At 47.8% G+C, this 21,386-nt stretch overlaps 1 protein-coding gene across 7 annotated transcripts in view; it reads right to left on the bottom strand.

Moving 5' to 3' along the window:
• Positions 1-16,815, bottom strand: part of PTCH1 (patched 1) — a 73,569-nt gene extending 56,754 nt beyond the window's left edge. For 4 of the 7 annotated variants that reach the window (XR_013179772.1, XR_013179769.1, XR_013179773.1 and 1 more), the window contains exons 1-2: positions 10,340-12,774; positions 8,638-8,830 (exon numbers count right to left, since the gene is read on the bottom strand). Coding sequence is in view for 1 of the 7 variants with exons in the window: in XM_054652650.2 (XP_054508625.2) it covers positions 8,638-8,830; positions 10,340-10,540 (394 nt within the window). In the remaining 6 variants the exon portion in view is untranslated. Of the gene's footprint in view, positions 1-8,637; positions 8,831-10,110; positions 12,775-16,476 lie in introns of those variants that run through there. The other 3 variants (XR_013179768.1, XR_013179771.1, XR_013179770.1) reach the window with 3 other exon arrangements.
• Positions 16,816-21,386: the final 4,571 nt, after the last annotated feature.

The raw sequence follows: 21,386 nt of genomic DNA, 5'->3' as shown, positions 1-21,386 counted from the left end.
AGCACAGATTATGCAAAACTGGAGTATAATATTTTCCCATTCTCCTTAATCCATGGACACAGAAATGAAGGGGCCATTATAACATGGCACATATTCTCAGCACAGATATTACACTCTAAAGCATAGAGTTTTCTGTCATGAGGCACCGTCTTGGGAATCTGCCACTCCAGCAAAGCATCAACAGAGCAAGGCAGAAAATTTTATGGTTTCTTAAGTATTAATGAATGCTGTGCATATTTACTTTTCTGAACTCTGATAGGTGTCTACATTTTTATACTAGAACTGTCATGCAGACCTTAAGAAGTTCTACTGATTTCTTCAGGTTTTCCCTGGAAGAGTAACTCACAAACATAACTGGGGCAAGACTTCCTGCATATTACAAGGCAGCAGAGATCAGAGAAATTAAAAGAACCAAAGCCTGAAATACTGAAGAAAAATAAGACAAATACTGAAGAAAATAAGGATGGCTGAGAAAATGGATATAACTGTATAGTGCATACAAAGAAGAGTGAACTTCTTGATAAAATTCTGCACGTCAGATCCGACTGAACTCTGAAATAGAGCAGCTAGAGCCACATACACACACACCACCATCTACATAATCTGTAGACAGAAAAGCACTGTGCAAACAATTGGACTTTATTCTGTATACACCTGACAAGTAACAGCCCGACAAGATCTATAACCAAAATGCTATTTTAACCAATCAGAAAAAAAGCTAGCTGTGGGGCAAAGAACTTTACAAGCATGGTTTCACCAGAGTGGTTATAGGTTAAAGCAGGTAATTCACAGTTAAGTTAAAAAGATTGTGCGTAATAATCCAAGAGTGTGAAAATGAGAACATGTTCCATTAGACACCAAAAGAAAAGTAGTTGCAAACATATCAAAACCAGCATCCTAGTGGACACAGCTCCAACAGGTCATAGAGAGGTCAGTTTTTAAGGAAAAATCCAACTGAAATATAAACATGGCATTATGGAAACCAGACAAATCTCCCATAGCTTTGTCCAGCCAGCACTAATCTAGGCATCAGCTGTGCTACATAATCTAAATAAAGGGATCAGTTGGTTCATACATCTGGAAGCTGTCATATTTTGGAGCCTCCTAACAGTCATGTGTAAGTGCAACATTCACTTGGATGTAACAGCCTTTAAATTTGTTGAGTGGTCAAGAACACTTGCATGCATACACTACATCATATTATGACTTTCTGGGGAAATATCAAAAATATTATGTAATGACAGGGTTTGGACCACCTCTTGCCATGAAAAAAAAGAAAGAAAATCATAAAAATAGACAGATTCAGGGTGAGCAGCTCAGGTTTACCTTAATGCATTCTATACTGAAAGCAAGCTTGAGCACCCATGGCTTCTAGAGTTCATTCTTTTCTGAACCCACTGGCTGCTGATAATAATGAGGAAGGAAGGCCAGTTCTCTACAAATACAAGCAAATAAACATAAACCCAGGCCACTTAGCAGGTGGCAAGAACTGGTAGTAAGTAGGGCCCAAAACACTCACCACTACATCCACAACTTCAGTAGCAGCCAGCCCTACAGCTGATTTAGGTCTTGCTTACCTACACTTCCCCATTCCTGCTCAGCAACAGCAGCATGGGGAACAACAATAAAGCAATGTTGCTTTCAACTATTCTATTTCACTCCAGGACTTCTGTACCGAAATCTGCAAGCTCTCCAGAGCTACAGAAATGCCTTCAAACCCTGTTCATAAGCAGCAAAATCCCCAGAGCACAAGCTCCGAAGAGGAGGACAATGGCACAGACCAGGCGCCGCCCTCTTTAAATACACATTCCAACAGAAAAAAACAGATCTTCCCGAACAATGATCTGTAGGGCACATTCTAGCAGGGCATTGGCAACACTGTTAAGTTTGGAAATAACAATGAAGATTAATTTTCTCCCGCCTTGAGTGAATTAAATGCCTCTGAAGTCTGAAAGGCAGAAGGAACCATGCAACAATGCACTCACAGCTTAGAGGGGTGCCAATTCTACAGGAGGAGCCTCTCTTTCCTTTCCCTGAAGAGGCTAAAACATGGGCACACTTAGTCTGCTCTGGCTTTGTACATGGGTTAGGCCTGGTCACGCTAAAGTGATCCCAACTTCTGTCACCACATTCAGTGCATTCACGATTTCACCCTCTACCTTTTTACTGACCAAAGAATGGTCACAGGCAATACCTTTATTAAGACTCTTACAGATAAAAGAAAAATTTTATGTACGGAACCTGCAGGAATTTTTTCATGTACAAGCTTTTCATCAAGGAGCACCAACTCCAAGCAATGATGTGGATGCCTGTCAAGATGGAACTTAACAGAGGTCTCCAGTGATTTTGAATTTAATAGCAGGCTCTTGAAAGATGACAATCAATTAAATATTTGTATAAGTAAAACCTTTAAACATCTTTTCCTAACAACTTGCAGAGGGAGTTCAAATTCAAAGGAACATAACACCCTGATGTTTTTATCCACAAATATCATGTAAATATTAGAGTTTTATGTTCCTTTTCAAAACAGTGGCATGGATGGAAATACTTTTGTGCTTCATCAGTAAACACTTAAATAAACATGTTGTTCAGATGACCATCCTTCAGCTATCATGTGAAAAGAAAGAGATGTAATAAATAATCATACTGAAGTCAGACAAAATAGTGGCTTGGAAATTTTCCAGATGAACACCTTCCAATGAACTTTCAATATGCACAACATAGTGTAAGACAGCATTCGAGGATAAGTAAGCTCTTAAGTCACCTGATTCAAAGGAAACTAATGAATTTGATGATGTGATCAGAGACAATGTCTTGACTGCCACAGAGCTAGCCAACAACCATTGTGACAGACTGAAGAGCAGAGTAACTTCTGTAACTTCTTCTATACCATGCCACAGGTGATACAGGTGCAAGCACATCTAAAACATCTTCCCTGCTGCTGTCCACAAATGCATATGTTTGTGGGAGAAAGGAATTACACTTGACTATGTTAAGTCCTGCTAACTGTACTCAAACCAAGCATGTTACTTCAGCCCACTTACATAAATTTGTCTCCTTGAAAAAACAAATTAATGCAGATCTGTTCCCTTACTATTCTTTTTTGTTTCTCCAAAGAACACTAGTGTAAAGTTAACTGGTGCCTTTAGGCAGAACTTAAGAACAACTTTCCACCTGCACTTAATCTTGCTGAGTTAAGAAAACTGAGAATCTACAGAAATAATACTGGTTCCTGCATCATTCGCACACTTTCCTCATTCACCTCATTCTTAAATTGCAGGGGTAGAATAGTATATTTTAAGAAGCGTACAATAAGTACAAGAGAGCAACCTGATTTTTGTCCCTTAAGAGAGAAAGGAAATAGTATACATATCCCAAATCTTTACTTACAAAGTATTTCTGCTGTACACACTCAATCCTAATTCCCTTACAATTTGAACACACTCACTTTATTCCACATACCTGAACTGAAGTATGCAGCTTCTGAGGCATTCTCTGCAAGATGTCCTACCTATTTGTATCATCCACCCTCTTCCTTCAAAGTGGCTTAAAGAAGGAGCTCTGCATGTTAGAGCTTTGTGAAGAGGGCTACTTAAGGAGGGAATAGCTTGACTTAAGGAGGGAATAGCTTGACTGAGCTTCAGCTAGTGCAAAAAGTGAAGAAAACAAAAAAGGAAGGGAAGAACAGCATGATCTTTGGCCACTTAAGGAAGAAAGCTAATGAAAAAAAGTGAGGAGAAAAAAATCCCAAGACAATGATGACATGAAATGAAATACTAAAGCACAAGACTAGACCATCTCCCCCATTATAAGCTGCTCCAATTAACATCATTTAAGGCATTGCAGTAGCCAAATTTCAAGCTTCATTTAACAGAACCTTTGCTGGAGCCACAAAACTACCTTCTTTCAGCAGCAGAGGCTGTGAATTTACATGTGTGACTGCTGCTGACACTGGATCTTAGACTGCCTATTTAGAGTGGTCGCAAATAAACATATCCAGTTATGAGCATGATTTCTTTTCCATCCAGAGCACTTGCTAGCTATGAATGGAGGATTCTAAAAGCACATCTGTGTCCAGCAAAATTCACTCACTGAGGAAATCAATGCAAAGCCCTTTTTTTTCCTCTCTGTGTGTACAATGTATAAAGATGCTAAACAGTCTCCACAACTCCAGAATGCATGGACACCCACATACAGCAGTTCAACTCCAGCTGAAAAACAGAACTTCCATTAAAATGCCAGTCCAGAATTAGTCTGCCCTGGCAGACAACCCCTTCCCCCCGCCACCAGCAGCAAGGTATGCACATGAACAGAGAGATCTGTTCATGTGCTGAAAAGATACAGGTGCACGTCCCAGGCAAATATGACTGAGAGCAAGTCTACAAGACAGCAACATAGATGGAGCCACTGTGGGACACAGAGTAATAACTGAACTATTCTGAACAGCAGCCAGAAGAGTACTATATTTAAAAAGAAGCCCCAAAAAACAAAAAGCTATGCTACAACACTTAGTGGCAAGAAATAAGGAAAAAGAGAGGAAAGCCACTTTGGTATCAGGAGCCACAGAGAAGGCCAAGAATGCTAACATAAATTCTGAAGGAGGAGGACTACTAGAGAAAATCTGAAAGAATGATGTTTTGAAGTTCTCTCTCGGAAAGTTTGCCTACAAGGTGAGCTTCTAAACTCATGTAAATATTTCGACCATAACTGCTGCAGGATCAGACTACTAATCATTTAACTTTGAATGAGTTTTAAGACCATCCACATTCCAAGTTCACTTCACTGTTTGATAATTAATTCTGTTATGGTTTTAAAGAAACCATTTACTTCCAGCAAATTTCAGTGCTGTATTATGTTCCATGGTATTCAGAAACAGACCATATCAAATTTGTCTTTTTAAATACTGCCAATTTATTCAGCAATAATAACTGTAAGAAGTTTCAGTAGCAAATCAAAACTATTTCTTGAAGTATATTTCAAGTAACCTATGAATCTACACAGCACATTCAAGACAGTCCAGGGATCGGGCCTAGCTGGAATGCAGTTGGGAAAGGCAGCTGCTGCCTGACCAATCTTATCTTCTTCTACAACTTAGTGGATGAGGGAAAGGCTATGGATAGTGTTTACCTGAACTTTAATAATGCCTTTAACACTGTTTCCTACAGCATTGTTCTAGTGATACTGGCTGCTCATGCTTTGGACAGGTACACTGTTTGCTAGGTTAAAAACTGGCTGGATGGCAGGGCCCAGAGAGAGTTACTTCCAGCTGGTGGCCAGACACTGGAGGGGTTCCCCAGGGCTCAGCAATGGGACAAGTCCTGTCTAAAATGTTTATCAATTATTTGGATGAGCAGTTCAAATGCTCCCTCAGTCAGTTCCCAGATATCACCAAGCTGGGTAGGAGTGTTGATCTGCAGGAGGACAGGAAAGTTCTGCAGAGGGACCTGGACAGGCTGGATTGATGGGTCAAGGCCATGGTATGAGGTTCATACCACGTTCTACAACATGAAGTGTCAGGTCCTGTCCTTGAGTCACAACAGCTCCATGCAGGACTACAGGCTCGGGGAAGAGTGGCTGGAATGCTACCCCAAGAAATGGACCTGGGGATGCTGAACATAAGCCAGCTGTGCCCAGGTGGCCAAGAAGGCCAATGACATCCTGCCCTGGATCAGCAATAGTGTGGCCAGCAGGACCAGGGCAGGGATTGTCCCTCTGTACACAGCACTGGTGAGGCCACATTTTGAATTCTGTGTTCAGTTCTGGGCCCCTCACTACAAGAAAGACATTGAGGGGCTGGAGCAAGTCCAGAGAAGGGCAATGGAGCACAAGTCCTATGAGGAGCAGCTGAGGGAGCTCGGGTAATTTAGCCTGGAGAAGCGTAGCCTTGGGATGACTTCATCCCTCTCTACAGCTACCTGAATGGAGGACGTAGGAAACAAGTGACAGGATGAGAGGTAATGGTCTCAAGTTTCTCCAGGAAAGGTTTAGATTGGATAACAAAAAATTTCTTCACAGAAAGGACTGTTAAGCACTGGAAGAGGCCACCTCTAAATTTCCATCCCTAGAGGTATTTAAAAGGTGTTTAGATGTGACATTTAAAGACACGGTTCAGTGGTGAGCATAATGGTGCTGGCTTAGCAGTTGGATTTGATGATATTATGAATCTTTTCCAACTTAAACAATTCTATGATTCTGTATTTGGCCAGCACTGCCTAGTTCATCCAAACTCTCAATAAACGAAAGGTGAAGTGAGACAGCTGTTTTAATAAACAGGACAATTCAGCTACTGCTTCTTCGCTAAGAAACCTTGACCTAAAGAGTCCCTTACTGTACCAACCTCCATGGAAGGTACTTTAAAGCTGTTAGGACCAGCTCCACGTAAGTGCAGAAGAAGAAGTTTGGTGCTGCTTTGCGTTTCTGCTTAGGAAGAATGGCACTCTCCATGCTATCCATCTCAAACTCTCAACTTGCACTCCTGTTTGTAGCTTAGCAATAAAAATATGCAACTGCTATCTGTTAGGTTTAATTGTACAACACCCTGGTTCATGAGCAGAACATTTACAGAGCTTCTACCAAGAAAGCACATTATAGCAAGTTCTTTTCTGTGGACTGTCATGTAGTGCTAGAATGGGAAAACTAGAAACAAAATTAAATTTAGTCCATACTTTTTATTTCACCTTAATCTGCTAGCTTTTGCTGGTTAGTTTTGAAATGCAAGGGTTTCTAAATGCAGAGTTTGAATTTCTTTTCAATGAAAAAACTAAACTAAATAGATATGAAATTACATAGGTCAACTCTGTCAAACTAGCTGCTTTATGAATTCATCTTGTCAGTAAAAATCTCAGAGATCAATTTCCACTAGATTCTATACTAGGGACTTTCCCTCACTCCTTCCCCATAACAATAATGACATGAGAAGAAACCAGTGTAGCAACTATTTTGCAACTCCTATTTTCCCCTTGAGAATCGTATTTTTACTGACAGGCCAGTCACTGAGGCATCATCAGCAAGTAGTTTCTTGGAATTACAAGGCTACAAAAAGCAGGTGGCACTAATTGAATAGGATCACCATTCCAAGCGAACACCAGTAACATCAGGATAATAAATGTCAGCAGAGCATGTGGGATGGAGCTGCAATCACATATTAATCTATCTAACACAGAAAAGCAGAAACAAATTGACAAAAGAAACCTCTCCACAACAACCTCACAGCGTGTTTGGAAGAAAAATTAACAGTGAAGGAAAACAAGATTCACAATAATTTCTATTAGTATTTAAGATACTGTAGTTAGTGATCAGTGCAAACTCTGACTGCACATCTCTGCCTACAGATGGGACCCAGCAGTGCCTTGTTCTGTTTCTCAGGCAAAACTGTTGGCAGCAGATCTCATCATATTTTGAGCTCCTGGACTACTCTACGCGGACCAAAAAAAGATCACTACTTTCCACAACAGAAAAAACCAACACCTACTAAATGACTGGCGAATCCAATCCTGACCCCAATACAGCTGTCATCGGCAAGGGTGGACTCCGACCCTATACGCTCTAATTCACCTCGGGCAGGACAGACCACCTTCAGAACAGGCACCGACTTTGTTTGCACTCAGCCCTAGCTTTTCCACACACGCACATACAGAGAGCTATTTAGAAATTATTATTTATGCAGCCTCTCATATTAACTTTTATAAGCCAAATACTGCTGCAAGCTACTTTGACATAAACCTAGAGCCGTAATTGCTGCAGACAAGGAACTCTGTTTCCACGTCCACCCAGCAGCTAACGGGGGAACGTGATCCTTAATAAAGAGTATTTTCTTCCACAGAAAAAAGAAAAAGGGAGGGCGGGGAAACAAAACAAAACAAATCAACCACCAAAACAGAAAAGAAAACGAGAGAAAGGAAAAAAAAAAAAAAAAAACGAAGAAAAAAACACCACTAAGGACTACACCTAAACTCCAAATCCGCGGCAGCCTGGAGCCATGGCCCTCAGCGCGGGGTACGCCGCCCGTCTGGCTGCCCCACTCCGGGCTCCGTTTCGCCCCGGCTGCCTTTCTTTCGTGGTTGTGGTTTTTGTTATTGTTTTGGTTTTGTTTTTCTTTTTTTTCTCGTTCTCTCTCTCTCCTATTTTCCTTTTTTTTTTTTTTTTTTCCCAGCGCTGCGCCCCGCGCTCCCCACAGCTGAAAGCTGTCCAAGTCCAGGACCACACACAGGCTCCCGCCCCGCCGCGCCGCCCGCCCCTCCCCCGCCGCGGCCGCGCGCACTCCCAAAATGGCGGAGGGGGTGCCTCCCGGCAGCGCCGCCGCTTCCCGCCGCCGGCGGGGACGCGGAAACCCGCCGCCCGCAGCTCGCCCGCACTGCGAGCCGGGGCACAGGCGAGGGCACTGGGCGCTGGAGAGAAGCTGTCCCGGAGGCCCTCCGCCCAGTGCACGGCCTGGCCGCCGCTGCCCCCCGCGGCCGGAGTAGTGGTACGCGCCGCCCGGGGCTGCGCGCCCCAGCTCAGGGCCCGCCTCCCGCCCCGAGAGCCGCCCGCCCTCACCGCCGGCGGCCGCTCCTCACGAGCATGCAGAGCGGCCCCGGGCCGCTCTACCCGGCCGGGCAGGGACGGCAACAGAAATCAGGGGCATCCCCCCGGACTTACCTTCCACCCACAGCTCCTCCACGTTGGTCTCGAGATTAGCTGCCCTTAATCCTACAGCGAAAGCCCCAAATATCAGGAGGCCGACAACCAAAAACTTCCCGCAGTTTTTCTGAATGTAACAGCCCAGTTTAAACAACAGTCTCTGAAACTTTGCTCGCAGCCACAGGGGCGCTTTCCGTCCCGTCGCCTTCCCCTGCAAAGCAAGAAGAGGTCAGTAGTTGCGGGCTGCGGCAGCCGCAGAAGTAGGGGGGCCCCAGCCCTGCCCCGAGCGGGACAGCTCGCGGCTCTCGGGGCGCAGTCCTCGGAGGACGGAGCGCCGGGAACAGCTCAAACAGGCATCCTTCCAGCAGGACCCCTGCCCTGCGGCCTTGCCGAGCAGCCACCCTCGAGCACGCACACAGGGACAAGATGTACCTGCTGTCAGCCATCCTTGCCCCAGACCAACACGCGGGTTTGGGGGTGACAACACTGCGTCGGCACCCGGGCCCTCGCCTGTGCCGGCCGCCACCATACTCATCTCTTGTCCGAGGCATCGCCACCAGCTCAGGCTGCAAAGCATTCGCTCTGGCGAGACCCGTGGCTCCAGGGAAGAAGGAACCACTTCTGACAAACCTCAACAGCCACAAGAAAGAAAAGTCCCTTTTCCTGTTCTCCTTGGAACCCCAGAATGGCTGGGAGGAGACGCGGGGGGGATTGTGTGACAGATAGTGGGCAGCAGTGGCCGTTTCCCCCATTCCCAGCTCCTAGCAGGGGCTTGGTGCTGAGGCAAGACCCACGTGGTGAGCAGCGCTGTAACATCTGCAGTAATTCATTTCCATAGAGTTTGGAGACGCTGTGTGATCTGAATTAGGAAGTAGAGCAGCCATCTGTAAGTTACGACAATATTTGTGAACGGAAGAGGGCAGCCACATGGATTTTTTTTTCCTCCTCCTTTCCCTCTTCTTACAAAGCCTAGAAATCCGCTCCCTGAAGTGAAACCATCCCTACAGCAAGGCAGCTTTTGGAGATTGTTTACTTTGAACATTTTTTGGCCGGCGGAGATTGGCGGCCGGGGCTGTCCCCCCGCCCCGCCCGGCACCTCCAGTCCTCCGCGGGGACCGGCGCGGCAGGGTTAAGGTGGCAATTTGTTTATGGCCCTCGCTCTCCCTCCGGCCGCTGGGCAAGGGAGAAAACCGCTGCTTCTTTGCTGGGGGACTCCGTTCTCCCAGGGCACCCGCCGTCTCGGCGCTCGGCGGAAAACTTCACAAAAGCCCCACTTCTGCCAAGAAGCCGGCCGGTTTCTCCCCTGTTCCGGCCGGGAGCGGGTGTTGCCGAGATCGCAGGGCGCTATGAGGGGATGGAGAAGCAGAAAGGAAGCGGAGAGAGAGAGGGGGAGCGGGAGGGCGGGCCTGGGGTTAGCCATGGGGAGGCCGGGACCGAGCAGAGGCTATTTCGGGAAGTTTAGGAAAAGTGCTCCGCAGCACAGGCACGCACCAGGGCAGGCACAGGCGAGCAGGGAGGGAAGGAGGGCACTCTCTCCCGCACTGAAGAGTCACAGACGTCCCTCTCTTTTTCCCAGCATTTTATTGGTGGCCGTTTCGTTTCCATCTCCTCCTTCCACCCCCGCGAGAAAACACACCACCTCCCTCCTCCTCCCCCGCGGAAAAAGCAGCACTACCACTAGCGTGTATCTCTGGAAAAAAGAGTGAGAGATTGAATGCACCTTTGAAATCTGCTCCAAGGCGAAAGCCGCATCGCAGTAGCTTGGTCGCTGCAGATACTCCCGGTCGGGCACCGCGGCGCGCCGATTCCCTCCAGTCCTTCGCCGCCTCCCGCCGCCGTTTCTCGGCGCCCGGCCGGGGTGGCCTCCGCCGCCCGCGCTGCTGCTGGTCTCCGGCTCCGACGCGTTACCGGCCGAGGCCATGTTGCCGCCGCCGGCGGGACAGGAGAGCTGCCGCTGGCGCTGCCGCGGCGGGGCCCGGGGCCCCGGGGGTGCGGCGGGGCCGCGGGGGGCTGGCGGCGTTGCGGGCCGCGGGCTGCTGCTGCGGGGGCTGCTGCCGCCGCTGCTGCGGCCGCCGCCGCCGGGGCTGCTGCTGGGGCTGCTGCGGCGCGGCCGCCTCACGCGGGGCGCGGGGCGGCGGCTGCCGCCGCGGCCGCTCCGGCCGAGTCGCTCCCCGCGCCTCCCATTGCCACATCGCGCGCGGACCCCGAGCTGCAGGCGGCCGCTCCCCGCGCCCGGCGAGGGCGGGCGGACGGGCGGGCGCGACCCCCGGGATCCCCCGGCCGCCGCCGCGCTATCCTCCGCTCCCGTTGAAATCGCCTACTCCGGCCGGCCTCCGCTGCCTCGGGGAAGCCGCTGTCCGCGGCGGCGCTCAGCGGCGGCGGCGGGGCGGCGGCGCGGCGGGCCGCGGCTGCTCCTGCTGCTGCTGGGCTGCCTCGCCGCGCTGCACCATCCTGCTTCAGGGCCGGGGTGCTTCCCGCGGGCCGCGGGGCCGGCGCGGTTCCGCGGTTGGCCCCGCCGCGGCGGCGGGCGGGCGGCTGCCTGGCGCTCTCCCCCGGTGTGTGCGCGGCAGCACCGAGCTGCAGCCCCTCGGCTCCAGAGATGAGATGAAGAAGAAAAAAAGGAGTCTCTCCATTTGGATAAAGAGGAGGAGGAGGAGGAGGGGTGGGGGGGGGGAGAGGTGGGGGGAGTATGAGTGGAGAGAGAGGGAGGGAAAAAAAAAGGGGCTGAAAGCCCGCCCCCGGGGCTGTCAGATGGCTTGGGTTTCTGCGAGGTGATTGGCTCGGGGAGGGCAGAAATTACTCAGCAAACATGACTATTATTAGCTGCTTAGCAACAGCTCACCAAAGTAGAGAGACCACCCAGGCCGGCAACCCTTGTGTGTGCATCTCCAGCTTCAGGGGGAGCCTTAAAGAGATCCAGTCTTCTTTGCATGCAATACTTCCATTAAGGAATGCCTTCTCCCTCTTTCTTCTTCGTTTTCCTTTCAAGAGCGTTACTCCCCCCTCCCCTTACTCCCCTCCCCCGACCCCCGTCCGGGATGCTTGCAAATACACGCGCGGAACTTTCTCGCCAGGGACATATAGAAATACATTTTTCCCTTTTAAGAAAAAGAGAGGGAAACTAAGAAAAAGCAGCATTAAACGATTTCTAAAGGCCTTAAAAGAAAATCCTTTTAGTGGCACCTTGGCCTCGAGCTGCAACAAATACTGGGAGGTCCGAGCTGAATTCCCAGGCTTGCAGGAATAATGACAGGGTGGTGGATATTGCGGTAGAAAGTGCCAGATTTTTCTCCTCTTCTCTTTTTAACTAAAGAGGAGACTTAGTTCCTTACAAGAAAACCACTCCGTCCAGTTAGAAAAACACAATGAAAATTTAACACTTAAGGGATTTAAAGCCGCGCGGTAGCTAGCTGTTTCAACTTAGGACTCATTCTTTAACTGAAACCTGAGGAAAGCCAATTCTAATGTTTTTAGTGTAAAAGTCCATGAAACGCAGCCTGCCTGGCCGCGCTAAACATTTCTCGAACTACATACGATTGTTTACTTTTTTGGCACCGCTTCTCCGCGTCTCTCTCCATTGAGAATCAGCCATTAATTGCTGCCTCTAGAGCTGCGCGCGTCCCCTCCAGCCCCGAGCTCGGCCCCGGCCCGCAGCGCGGCTCCCCGCGGGGGCAGCTACGGGCCGTGGCGGCCGCCCATGGGCACCGGGGCGGGGGGCAGCCGACAGCCCTTCCCTCCGTCCCTGGCCCGGGCCGAGGAGGTGCTCTGGGGGGCTGCCTTCCAGCAGGACGGCTGCTACACGCCCGCGAAGGAGCGCGGCTGTAAAGAGTTCGGGAGCTGGAGGGCGGGTGGGAGAAATGCAGCGAAGAAGAGAGGGGCGTGGGGACCCGAGGTGAGAAGAGAACCCCGTGCAGCCCCTGCCCGGTGCGGTGCCCGGCTCGACAAACCCGCCAGCACTGTGCACCTCTCCCTTCAGCCCCGCCGTGCGTGTACCTGGGGCAGTGGTCCTGAGCAAAACCCCTGAGCCCCCGGTCACTGCAAGCGTCCTCCTCCCCTCGGCGGGCTGACGACCGCCTCAGCGCGGGCTGGCAGCGTCCCGGGAGCCGGGGCCGCCGGCGGAAGCGAGCTGCGCAGCGCACCGATTTCTCCGTGAGACTGCCCAAAGGCACCAACTGTCAGGACCTTTCAAGGGCCAGGTCCGCCGGCTAGGGGATCCCTTTTTCCTTTGATTTCATCCCAACTCCGTTTTTTCCCACCCTGGGAAACTTGAAGGCCCTGCCCTGTGCCCCGCACAGGACTCTCTCCAAGAAAGCTGCTAGGAGCAGCAAGCTGTCATGCACGCACACATAGGTGCATACGTATGGGAGAAGGAAACCTGGAGCAGTTGCAGCTGGAGGCTGTTTTCTGTTTGAGGCGGAAACCTATTCCTGGGGTGCAGTCGGCCACCTCCAATTCAAGTTTCCATTTGCGAAAGTGACCATCCATCTAGCTAGGAGGTGATGTGACACTGCTTCTGGAAGTGCTCACCCTCACCGTGTCTGATTGGGTAACAGGGCAGGGGAATGGAGAAGGAAGGGATTGGTTCAGAAGCAGAAGCATTTTGGTTCAGTCTCCTGGTAGGCTCCAAAGCCAGGGAAGTGTCTTTTCAAGCACCTGGAGTGTCTTTTCAAGCACCTGGAAGCCCCAGCACTGTCCTAAGTGCCTCCTACCTGCTAGTCTTCACATAGTAGCCTAAAGCCCATTCTCACTGCTGGTTCCAAAACTCTATCTGAAGACTCAAATTTAACAAGCATTGTCTTAATCTCCCCTCTCTCCCTGTGGTCTGGAAGGAATTTTTTTTTCAAGCATACACAAGAGATTAATTACTGAAGAGATCTAATTGGTCTTGTTTCTGGGATGGGTGTGTATATGTATGTTGGGATTTTTTTTTTCCCTCAAGGAAGAAATGTCAGTGTAAAAGTCTCCACTTGGGTGGTCAGAGCAATGGCTGCCCCCAGTCTGCCTCATAGCTGATGCCTGCTTGCTAAATTCCTGGCAATAATGTTGTTCCTAATCAATCTGCCCTTATTTACATTTGTAAGCACTGCCGACTGTGATATGTATGCCCTGAGTGTGCAACTGCTCCTCCACACCAAGGGCTACCTCCATCGTCAGCAACTCGAAGGGATCTCCCAGATTTCTTATCTAGGACACGCTATGTGGTGAAGGCCTAGGAAGTTGTCTCATTTTATACAGGGGCTGCAATCTACAACTATTCATGCCTGTAGCTTTCAATGCCTAGACAGCCGAGGCTGGTGTACAAGAATTTCAGATTGACTGTAGTTGTAGTGGCTTCATTTTATAATGCTCTGTCTCTTACATACATTCCCTTTGTGTTCATAACCCCTGATACTGCAGAGCACTTCTCCAGCCAGGTAAGGGATCAATCCAATAGAGATTAACAGTCGGTAACAGATATTTACAGTGATGTTACTTTAACACATCTTTTCCAGGTTGCTCTTCACCTGCAGACACCCACCAAAAACATTTGCACTGCTGGAGCATCTGATTACCCTAAGACAGAAATGAAGCACAACCACTTTGGGTTCCTTTTGTACAGTTTATAAGAGTGCTGGTCCTGGGAGAAGACGGACTGGTGGGAAAATAATCAGATTTTTTCTATTCCCTCAAATTTCTGTCTCTCACACAGCTTTGCATCGCACAAGTGCACAGGTCTGCCCCGGCCCTGTGCTCCGCCTGCACACCTGATTCTGACTATGACATAAGATCACAGTCACTGGGGTCTGCAGGGCAGCCTGAGCCTCCCTCTCCTTTTCCAGCACTCGGAGTGCCGTGCTGGCCACCGGGCCGGCGGGGGCTGCCGTCGGGGGGCGGCGGCGCGCAGCGGGAGCCGCTCCGCAGGGCAGCGCCGCCGCTCAGCGCCCGCGCCTGGGCAAGGAGGCGGGCGGCCTCTCCCCCTCCTCAGCCCTGGAAGAAAGGGAACTGCTCGAGCCAACTTGTCAAAATAATGCGGCTAATTACCCCTGATCTCCTTTAATGGAAAGCTGCTCTGCACGCCACAAAGGAGCAAATGAGGGATCTACAGCACCAACCCAGGAGCGCTGGCATTTTCTTCTGCGGAGGGCTGCGGGGAAATGTGCCTCCAGAGGAGTCTCCGAAGCTTCTGAGCTCCTCCCGCACAGCAGCGGACTCCCAGAGGAGAAGAACGCACGGGGAGCTGCGGAAGACAGTGGATGAAGGGACAGCCCGCTCCGTCCAAAACCACGAGGACATCCCAGCCCTAGCAGACTTTGTCATATTCCACGAGGGGCTTTACCTCTGTAAACCCAAGTAGTCTTCAAATCAGATTCTCTTCCTGGCAAAATGCCCCGCCACTTGCAGGACATTAATGTGCATTGAGAGGGGAAAGTTACACTGAACCTTTTTTAGCCAGACTGGACAACACCGGGTCTGTGTAAAGATAGAGCTCAAGTTTTGCATGTGCCAGAAAGCAGGGCATTCACTTCCACGATCTCTGCCATCGGGCCTTGAAGAAAAAAAAGCTGAACGACACAATCTCTTTGACCCACTGCTGGAGCAACAAATTTATTAGAGATATGGGCGTGAGAAATGAAAAGGAAGTAAAACAATTCAGGTTCATTGTATGTCTTTCTTTCATACTGCTAATCCGGTTTACACATCACGCCTACATGTCTCAATAGGGCTTTATACACTGTGGCAAAGGCAGAACAAAATAAAAGGTGTGTGTGTGAGTGTGTGCGTGAGTGTGCATGTGTGTGTGAAATAAGGATAAAAACACAGAAGCTTAAGACATTTTAAATCAGAGTGAGCTGCCACTTTTACATCTACAGGCTCTTAAAATCAAACAGATTTTAAAAGATCCCTTCTCCTCCCCTCCCTCCTCAGCCCTAATATTTCTAAACAACACTACCTGCTGCCCAGATACAATGTCATGTTACAATTCAGACACACAATGCCCGCAGTAGCCGTAACCAGAAATTAGATACATCTATGAGACTGGTGCTGAAACAAGGCGAGACTCTCTAGCTCGTAAAGGCTATCTGGTTAGGAGCTGTGAAACATCCTCTTTGGCTCCAACACTTCTTTTAAAACCATCCGACGATACCAGAGGTCTCCCCACTCCCTTCCGTGCTTTTGCCTCCCCCAGGTCTACCTCCCGTAGAGGGGCTAAGGCAGCGGAGAGGTGAGATCTGTCACTGAACATCGGCCCCTCTCCAGTCCCTGGAAGCAGTGGGACAGCACGCTCTAGACCGATTACAGCAGCGCTGTACCGGTCCCGATGGTGCCGGTACCAGCCACACGAGGGGTCCAGTTCTGAAGCCGGAGGCTGAAGCCACTATTGACTTCAACCTAAGGCGGCCCTTGTCCTGTACAACCTAGCCCCAGGGAAGTTTCTGCTCCCCACAAGGCAGCTTGTTCTGACCAGAGCTGACACAGGTGCGAAATGCAGAGACGGCCGTCCTCTGAGGCACTGCAGTCACCTCAGGAGCCGCCTCCCATCAGCGGCGTGTCCCCCGCGCATCCCTACCGCAGCTCTGTCCTCAGCGCCAAGCCGGGCGAGGGGGAGCAGCGCCTGGCCCCGGGGAAGCCCCGCAGCCCCTGCTCCACGCCGAGCCCCGTCACATCCCGCCGCCGTACCCCGCGCTGGCGTTCCCGCTCGGACCGCACCCGGTGCCCGGTCGATAGCCTCGGCCCCCGACTGCGAGAGGGAGGTTCCCCCTGCCCCCTCCGGGCCCCGGCGAAGGCCCGTGTAGCCCCTCCAACACCTCCCCGGGCCCGGGCCCGGGCCCTGTCCGCCGGGTCCCGCTGCCGCCCCGGGGAAGGGAAGGCACCTACCATCACTGTCCTGGCAGGAGCCGCTCGGGGTGAGCCGTGCTGGAGGTCTGGGTGCGTCCTCATTCACTGCTACTGACGGCTTAAATGGAACATCAGTGCGTTTCTCTTTTCTTTTCTTTCTTTCTTTCTTTCTTTCTTTCTTTCTTTCTTTCTTTCTTTCTTTCTTTCTTTCTTTCTTTCTTTCTTTCTTTCTTTCTTTCTTTCTTTCTTTCTTTCTTTCTTTCTTTCTTTCTTTCTTTCTTTCTTTCTTTCTTTCTTTCTTTCTTTCTTTCTTTCTTTCTTTCTTTTCTATCTTTCCCTTTTTAGTTCCTTCCTTCCTTCCTTCCTTCCTTCCTTCCTTCCTTCCTTCCTTCCTTCCTTCCTTCCTTCCTTCCTTCCTTCCTTCCTTCCTTCCTTCCTTCCTTCCTTCCTTCCTTCCTTCCTTCCTTCCTTCCTTCCTTCCTTCCTTCCTTCCTTCCTTCCTTCCTTTCCTTCCTTTCCTTCCTTCCTTCCCCCCCTTTACGCCGAAGGAACTGAAAATGTAAAAAAACAACCCTCCTAGGTTGCAGACATTCTGCCGAGTGCTGGAAAGCCTCACAATTACATGCCTGTTTCTATTAAGCAGCTCCATCGTCCTCTACGTGGGTGGTCTGGCTCTCAATAGGCAGGACCTGTCAGGGTCACGTGACCGACCCGCGAGCGTTGCCCCTTTACAATAAACTTTAGGGAAAAAAACGGAGGAAGGAAGGACGGGAGAGCCCCGCACCGCTGACCCCGCCCCGCCGCTCCCCCCAGCAGCACAGCACACCGGAGCCCGCGGGTCTCCTGCAGCCCCCGCCTCCTCCCCTGCTCCCACCTGGGCTGTCGAGGGGAGGAAGAGTGTGAAAGGCACCAGGCTGGTGGCATGCGGTTTCCTCGTCAAAAGAAATACGTGGTCGGATGGGTACAGAGAGGAGAGAGAAGGAGTTTCCTTCTGGCTGCTGGGCACCCCAGACAGCACCAGATTTAGCAGCATGTTTGTTCCTAAAACCTTTATGCCCATCCTCCTCATTTTTGGTAGAATCCACTAGAAAGACATCTTTCAAGTGAAGTAGGACAGTGCAAGAAGTTACCACCAGTGAATAACTCCTGAACTTTACTGGTGAAGACCACAGTGATTCTATTTTAAAACCAACATTTTCTTGAATAGTTACAAGCAGGATATACAAGCAGAAATTTACAACTACTTTTTTTGAGCTTGTGGTGGCTGATATTGTTACAGGATCTGAGACTAGTGTTGTCAACTGTTCCTCCTGAATTAGGGTACATTGTAAGGAATTAATTACCTGTCTTTGGAAGATGATTGTCACTCACTGTTTATGGATGACCCTTTTCCTCCAGTCAGTAATACTTGATTTATTATTAGATTTGGAATCTCTAGAACATATTTTGAGAATAAAATACATTCTATATTGCTGCAGTCCTGTATCCAAGTTGCCCAGAAAATTCTGTTTGTGTTATCTTTTGAAAATGTGCTTCATGATTGAGTTCAGTGATTCACATGACTTTTTGGAATACTTCTTAGCCATGTTTTATATCACTCTACTGTTAGAGAGTTCCACTAATAGAAAATAATGTGTATGTTACAGTCATGTGTTCATTATCAACAATATAAAAAGATTGTATAAGAAAAACTGTAATGAAACCTCTTATAATCCGATTGCATTGAGCAGCCCGTACTCCATATATATGATCTGCATAAAACCAGGCTAGGTATCAAAATAATGAGTAAGAAAGACATTTTTTTCCCTTGCAGAACTTACATGACAGGGGCTTGTGTCAATGACAAAGACTTGGAAGAGCATGGGAAAATACATTTTACAGGATTTTTAAAACAAACATGAAAAACATGGAAGGAGAGGAAAGGGAAACTGAGAAAACTAAGCCCAAACTGACTTTGTTTCTGAAGACCAGATATCCTCCCTCTAAGTAGCACTACACTTCAGTGCTTCAGTTTTATCCTGTTTCATTTCCCTTTGCTCCTATATGCATAAAGACCATATTTCAATCCAATTGTGTATTTTCTTTCTGAAGTCACTGTTGAAGGTCTTCACTAAAGTTATTTTGGCTGCACCTATGGGGTGGTTCTGCCAAGAAAATGGTTCTGAACATGTGACAGGTCCATCTTGTCAATAACCATGTGTTGCACCTCTGTTTGAAACACAATTAGACAGACAGCTAGCTAAGATTAAGAGAACTGTCTCATAGTCTTGGCCAGGCCAGAGAGCCTCATGCCTGGACAAGTGAATCTTGTAAAAAGCATCTTCAGATCTGACCAAATTTCTGAGTTTTGTTTTTTTTTGTTTGCTTTGTATAAAAACTGTCCCTTATTACTCCAGTCCTGACCCACACTATCAAGGAAATGAGCACCATGTCATTATCATCCGGCGCTTTAAAATCCACATGGTTTTCAGCTGTAAGCACATTCTTCTTTGAAGCAGAAAGAAGGGAGACACTGTTTTCATTTACTTTGTTTACTTTGTTTTCATTTGTTAGGCAGAGGAAGGACGTGGAAGCCATGGATACAAGTCTGATAGTCCTTTGCTACTTTATCACATGTATCTTCCTGATGGCTAGTGATGCAGGAAACCCTGTGAAAAGAGATATTCAAATGGCAAAGTGTACTTCAGAAAACCCTACTACCAGAAGAGTTAGATTATTTGCTCCATCCTTTTTCTGAAAATAGGATTGGTTCCTATGATATTCCTGGAAGATGGTTGCCCAGTCTGACCTTTAAAATCTCCTTCCACAATTATTCTGCTCAAACAGTAGGGAATATGATTCTGGCTGATGGAAAGTTATTAATATTTTCTCAGTGTCTAACCCAAAATTTCCATTTCTATTCTTTAGACATATTGCTTCTTTTCCATCATAAAATCATAAAATTTATTTCCTTTCTCATTACATAAAAAGATGGTTAGATTATCCATGCCTTTCTTCAATCTTTACTCTTCAGGCAATTTATTCTACCTTTCTCCACTGGCATATTTTCTAAAACCCTAAATCCCTAATGAGTTTTACCAGTCTCTCCATGATGCTCCACAGCTTGTTCCAATGTTGTGGTATGAAGGCTCATACACAGAACCTCTTCCAACAGATCCTTATTCCAATAAGGAATTCACCTTATTTGTAGTTGTGCTTTTTTTTTTTTTTTTTGTGCTCAGGATAGAAGTCACTATAATCCCCAGATCCCTTTCTGCATTTTCTGCATTATCCTTCCTTGAAATCTTCCCTCCAAGCATGTCTGTATGTCACTGGAAAACACTTCTATTATGCCTTTATGTATGATATTCAGCTGTTGCAAAATATCATTATTTTTGTATCTGCTTTTCCTTGGTATCATAGTGCAATAAAATAAACATTCCAGTAAAAATTTCATCATAATTTATGAGCACATTAACACCATGACTCTGTTGGGCCTTTTCAGGGAAAAAAAACCCCAAACTTGTTAATCTTGCAAGTGAACTCAGAAATCACTGACTTAATTAAAAAATACTGCTAAAAAGTTTTTGATAGAAAGTTTTTCAAAGATTAGTAAATACTAAATCTCAGCTGTTAGAAATTACCCCATCTTTTGTAAGATTTCAACAGTATGTGATTTACATGGCTAATTCATTGACTAAGACTGACAGTTTACTTCAGAAAGTCACATCAAGGGCACAAGACCCAATGGCACGCCAAGGATTCCTACCATACCAACAGAAATGTAGAGCTGAAGAAAACTCTGCAGAAAATAAATAACTGGGTTTTTAAGCTGCATTCTCAGGCCATCCCTGGCTTGATATGAGCTTGATAAACCTGAGAAATGTCTTAGGTCATCTTTGGGCTAATGGCATCCCTGGCCTAAGAAGTTTCTCATGTTTATTGGTGTAATTAACCTAGCACACATGGCTTCTGGTGTATTCATACAGGAAGTACAGAGAGAATGCAAGAAGGCAAAAGAGAAGCAGATCTTCTGTATAGTCTCTTCTCCATCAGACTCAAAGTTGGAGCTGTGAAATTTCAGATATGTGTGCCTCTGCATGTGACCCTTTGTTGATCCTACACATCATCCTAAATATGGTGCAAGACATCTCCATGAGACCAAAAATTTCATGTGGTGCAGAAAAGTTACAGAAGCAGTACTGTGTGAGTGGTTGATAAGAATTTATCTAGATCTAAGAGACAGAATCACACCTTGTACCTACTGAAACCATGGTGATTAATGAGGTGTTGAAGTGTGTACCAGTCTACAAACATCCTGTTTCTACTGCAGTGTTTCCCAGTTCTATACCTCTCTGTGGGAGAGTGACACCTCATCCAAGAGAGTCTTGGAATCTGGAGAAAAATCCTTTGGGAATGTGAGCATTAATGGCCATGGTAAGCCATGGAACTCTGCTATGGTTTTGCTGACAAGACATTCCTATTTGTCTGCCACATGAAGAAATGTTATACAAGGGCTAAACAATCTGCTCTTCTCCCTGTTCCTAGAACACTAGTGATCACCAGGACTGAGATGATTTCCTAAGCCATCACTTGCTACTAACCATATTTGACTCCACCTTTAAAAGAGAGTGAGAGTTGTGTTGGGATGTTGGGATCATATGTGGTAAAAATAAGCCAAAGGGTGGTTTGGTAGGTTGTGGCAATTTCTTTAAAAATAAATTGGAACAAGTGGAATAGTTTGGAATCTCAGCAAAGTCATTTGTGCACAAGTCTTTCTTCAGGTCTGAAACAGAAATAATGAACTTCAAAGTCATGTGTATGTTAGGAACAGTGCCCGTGAATCTAATTATGTTGAGTTTAATTAGAAATGAGAGCAAAGGTATTTGAGCCTCTGAAATAGAGAGGAGTTAAAAAGTGCTATCTTCTAATATAGTTGAGAAATAGGAATTTATTGTCTAGGGAGCACA

The sequence above is a fragment of the Agelaius phoeniceus genome, chromosome Z (assembly GCF_051311805.1).
Source record: "Agelaius phoeniceus isolate bAgePho1 chromosome Z, bAgePho1.hap1, whole genome shotgun sequence".
NCBI lineage: Eukaryota > Metazoa > Chordata > Aves > Passeriformes > Icteridae > Agelaius > Agelaius phoeniceus.
Note: the sequence above shows the minus strand (reverse complement) of the source record. Positions and strands in the feature narration are given on the sequence as shown.